At 40.5% G+C, this 4,781-nt stretch overlaps 1 protein-coding gene across 1 annotated transcript; it reads left to right on the forward strand.

Annotated features, from left to right (window-relative positions):
• On the forward strand, nt 2,678-3,607 carry LOC102179548 (olfactory receptor 143-like). Its single transcript, XM_005699704.2, has one exon. It carries the CDS (start codon nt 2,678-2,680, stop codon nt 3,605-3,607), a length of 930 nt encoding a protein of 309 aa, XP_005699761.2.

The raw sequence follows: 4,781 nt of genomic DNA on the forward strand, positions 1-4,781 counted from the left end.
ATATTGAGTGCAGCACTTCAACATCATCATCTTTTAGGATTTGAAATAGCTTAGCTGGAATTTCATCACCTCCAATAGCTTTGTTTCTAGTGATGCTTCCTAAGACCCACTTGACTTCAAATCAAATCTACAATGAGATCACCTCACACCAGTCAGAATGGCCATCATCAAAAAGGCTACAAACAGTAAATGCTAGAGAGGGTGTGGAGAGAAGAGAACTCTCCTACACTGTTGGAGGGAATGTAAATTGGTACAACCACGATGGAGAACAATATGGAAGTTCCATAAGAAACTAAACATAGATACACCATATAATTCAACAATCCCACTCCTGGGCATATATCCAGAGAAAAACATAGTTTTTGAAATGATACATATGCCCCAATGTTCATTGCAGCACAGTTTACAGTAGCCAAGACATGGAAGCAACTTAAATGTCCATTGACAGAGGAATGAATCAAGAAGATGTGATACATATATGCAACAAAATATTGCTCAGCCATAAAGAAGAATGAAATAATGCCATTTTCAGCAACATCAATTAATGGAAGATTATCATATTAAGTAAAGTAAGCCAGACAGAAAAAGACAAATATCATATGATACTGCTTATAGGCAGAATCTAAAAACAAATGATACATACAAACTTACTTACAAAATGGAAAGAACCTCATAGACTTAGAGAATGAACTTATGGTTACCAGGAAGGAAGGGCTGGAGGGAGCGACAGATTGGAAGCTTTGGGCTGACATTTACACACTGCTACATTTAAAATAGATAACCAACAAGTACCTACTGTATAGCACAGGGAACTCTGCTCACTAATCTGTAATAACCTGAATGGGAAAAGAATTCTAAAAAGCATAGATGCATGTATATGTATAACTGAATCACTCTGCTCTGAAACTAACATTGTTAGTCAACTATACTTTATCTTTGGAGGAAAAGATGGAGAGGACCAGACACTTTTTACTTGATATATGTCTCAATCATCTGTGGTTTTAAAAATAAGCGCATATTACTTTATAATTAAGGCATCCATAAAAGTAGTAAAAATTAATTTCAAGATGTTCCTGTGATACTGTTTCTCAAATGTATCTAAATAAATTTAAATATGTCTCAATTAAAATTTTTAAAAAGGATTCAGTGTTCCATTTACTGCCAGATTGAAGACAAGAGGGCCACGTGATGATAAATGCAAGCAGCCTAAGCAAACTGAGAGTGACCCGCAGCTGACAGTCAACGAGAAAATGAAGCTCTCAGTTCCGAAACCACAGAAATCGAGTTCTTCCAACAACCTGAATGAGTTTGGAAAAAAATTATCTGTAGAGTCCCCAGAAGAAAATACAGAGCCCTGCCCACACTCTGATTTTAGCCTGAGCAGAGAATCCAGCCATGCCATACCAGACTTCTAATTTATGGAATAACTGGGTATTTAAGTCACTACATTTATGGTACTTTATTATACATCAATAAATTCTTAATGTGAACTGATACTTGGAGAGGAACATTAAATCCCAAAGGTACCAATATCAACTTATTGATGAAGTCGGTAAACACAGGCTCAATAATTTTTTCCCTAAGGAGCCGGATCAAACTTTGATCCTAAATGAGGCTTATTTTCCAGCTTCCAAACAGCTTGCTGAAATCCACAGAGAATGAGATGCATTCACATTATCAGCCAGATGATGGTTTGGAGACAGAAAGTTGCATTTGCCTGGTTCTGAAGACATTATATGCAAATCCACATTGTCAGAACCTTTGTATCCTTCAGGCCAGGGAAAGGAAAAGAACACTTAAGGCCTAGGAGACCTCCAGGTAGAAGGAAATTGGACAGCAAGTCTTCTCTGTTCTGATGTTTTCATTCCCTTCACTACAGCAGTGGAGAGGTGTGGGAAGCCACCTGCCCTTCTTAAACAATTCATTGTTATTTTGAGGTAATATTGGATAAAAGGAATAGGTAGGAGAAATGCAGAATCATATGGGGACAGGCTCAGCATGTTCACTAAGTCTGGGGCTGACTTTCTAAAGGGTTAAAGGGAGAGACCCTGATGCAGGGAAAGACTGAAGGCAAAAGGAGAAGGGGGTGACAGAGGATGAGATGGTTAGATAATATCACCAACTCATTGGAGATGAATTTGAGCAAATTCCGGGATATAGTGTTGGATAGAGGAGCCTAGTGTGCTGCCGACCGTGGAGTCGCAGAGTCAGAGACAACTTGGCAGCTGAACAACAAACAAACAAATAACAAGAGGGAGAGAGTGAGTTGAGCAGTGAGCACAGTGGGTATCACACTGACTTCTTTGTCCAAGCTTCAGGAATTTCCATAGAAAGTGGTCCCAAGTACCACTCTGGACTCCTTTCCTCTCTTGTTGTATGGCTTTGGCCATCCTAGTCATATCTTCAAAATATTGTTTCTTTATCTCTCCAGTGTGAGCATTGCTTTAGGCCCCTGCTAGTCAGTCAAAAGGAGGTCAGGAGTTGCAGCTGAGATTTGAAAACATGAAAAGACAGTTGCGAGAAGACAGTTGAAAGATAGGGAGTCATCACTCACTGTCTCAACAGGCACACTTGAGCCCCAGTGGAACAAGTCTTCAGCCTAGAAACAAAGGATCTGAATCCCTCCCTGATGTAACATTCTTTTCTTATTTCCTCACAGATCACACTGCTGTCAATAATGGTTGTGGGAAATGATTCTTCAGTAACTGAGTTCATCCTGGTGGGATTTACAGACCTCACTCAGCTCCAGTTACCCCTCTTCTTACTCTTCTTTATGAACTGTATGGTCACTGTGGTAGGGAATTTGAGCTTAATTAATCTGATATACCTGAATGCTCATCTCCATACTCCCATGTATTTCTTCATCTTCAATCTATCCTTCATAGATCTCTGCCACTCCTTGGTCATTACCCCTAAACTGCTGATGAGCTTTGTGTCAGAGAACACCATCTCCTTTGAAGGATGTATGGCTCAACTGTTTTTTTTCTGTTTCTTTGTCCATTCAGAATGCTATGTGTTGACAGCCATGGCCTATGATCGCTATGTGGCCATCTGTAAGCCCCTTTGGTACACAGTCACTATGTTCCCTCAGGTCTGTTCTCTGCTCATGTTTGGTTCATATGCAATGGGGTTTGCTGGTGCCATGGTCCATACAGGGGACATGGTTAGATTGTCCTTTTGTGATTCCAGCATCATCAATCATTACATGTGTGACATCTTCCCCCTCCTCCAGCTGTCCTGCAGCCGCACTGATGCCAGTGAGCTGGTGGATTCCATTGTTGTGAGCACAGTTGTAATAATGTCTAGCTTCATCATTTTTGTTTCTTATGCTTTGATCCTCTCCAATATCCTCCACATCTCATCAGCTCAGGGTTGGTCCAAAGCCTTCAGTACTTGTGGCTCCCACATAATAACTATTGCCCTCTTCTATGGTTCTGGGTTGTGCACACATCTCAAGACCTCTTCAGATGGTTCCCTTGGCCAGCGGAAGTTCTTATCAGTATTTTACACCAATATAGTCCCCATGTTGAATCCCCTCATCTATAGTCTAAGGAATAAGGATGTCAGACTTGCAGTGAAGAAAACCCTGAAGAGAGTTGCAAACTAAGCATAACCAGGTGTGTGTGTGTGTGTACCTGTGTTTTGTGCATGTGTGAATGTGTTTTTCCATAATTTTCTTCAGAATAAGGTTTTTGCCTGAGATCTTTTTTGCTCTCTAATCATGCCATTTAAACACACAAATATTATTGAGTCTCATGATTGTTCTCAGATTCGTGCCTACTCACTGAATGAGCTTTATCCTTAACAGTGGGCTGTTTGATTCCGTTTTTAGACTACCTTGCACTTTGCCCTTCCATGTACTTTTCATATATCAGCATGAATGTGGAATGCTGACTGATGAGGCCACCCCTCTTTGTTTTCCCTGAAAACAGTGTTAATATGGACCTTTCTGTGTTTAACCATTTTAGGAATTTCCACTGTATAAGTTATAAATTTTCTAGAATTTCAGAGCTCTTTTAGTCATGTTTTCTATTATAGTGCATTTTCAGACTCAGTAAAGGTTCAGTGGTATCTGTGAAATATTTATGATTAATCAACAGGGAAAAGTTATGACCAACCTAGATAGCATATTCAAAAGCAGAGACATTACTTTGCTGACTAAGGTCCGTCTAGTCAAGGCTATGGTTTTTCCTGTGGTCATGTATGGATGTGAGAGTTGGACTGTGAAGAAGGCTGAGCACCGAAGAATTGATGGTTTTGAACTGTGGTGTTGGAGAAGACTCTTGAGAGTCCCTTGGACTGCAAGGAGATCCAACCAGTCCATTCTGAAGGAGATCAGTCCTGGGATTTCTTTGGAAGGAATGATGCTAAAGCTGAAACTCCAGTACTTTGGCCACCTCATGTGAAGAGCTGACTCATTGGAAAAGACTTTGATGCTGGGAGGGATTAGGGGCGGAAAGAAAAGGGGACTACAGAGAATGAGATGGCTGGATGGCATCACGGACTCGATGGACGTGAGTCTGAGTGAACTCCGGGAGTTGGTGATGGACAGGGAGGCCTGGCGTGCTGTGATTCATGGGGTTGCAAAGAGTCGGACAGGATTGAGTGACTGAACTGAACTGAACTGAACAGGGATCACAAGTATTCACTTATAATGTTAAGTATGAAATGTGTTAGTACCAAGTAGGAACTGAGAGAAATGAACCTAGTTACTTTAAAACTTAGTCTGACTTATTATAATAGTAAAAGCATCATGGATATGATATATATGTATATATGCA

Source organism: Capra hircus, chromosome 29 (assembly GCF_001704415.2).
Source record: "Capra hircus breed San Clemente chromosome 29, ASM170441v1, whole genome shotgun sequence".
Classification (NCBI taxonomy): domain Eukaryota; kingdom Metazoa; phylum Chordata; class Mammalia; order Artiodactyla; family Bovidae; genus Capra; species Capra hircus.

What these genes read in the sequence shown, in the direction of transcription:
- LOC102179548 (XM_005699704.2), top strand. Translation starts at nt 2,678, where the DNA reads ATGGTTGTGGGAAATGATTCTTCAGTAACTGAGTTCATCCTGGTGGGA.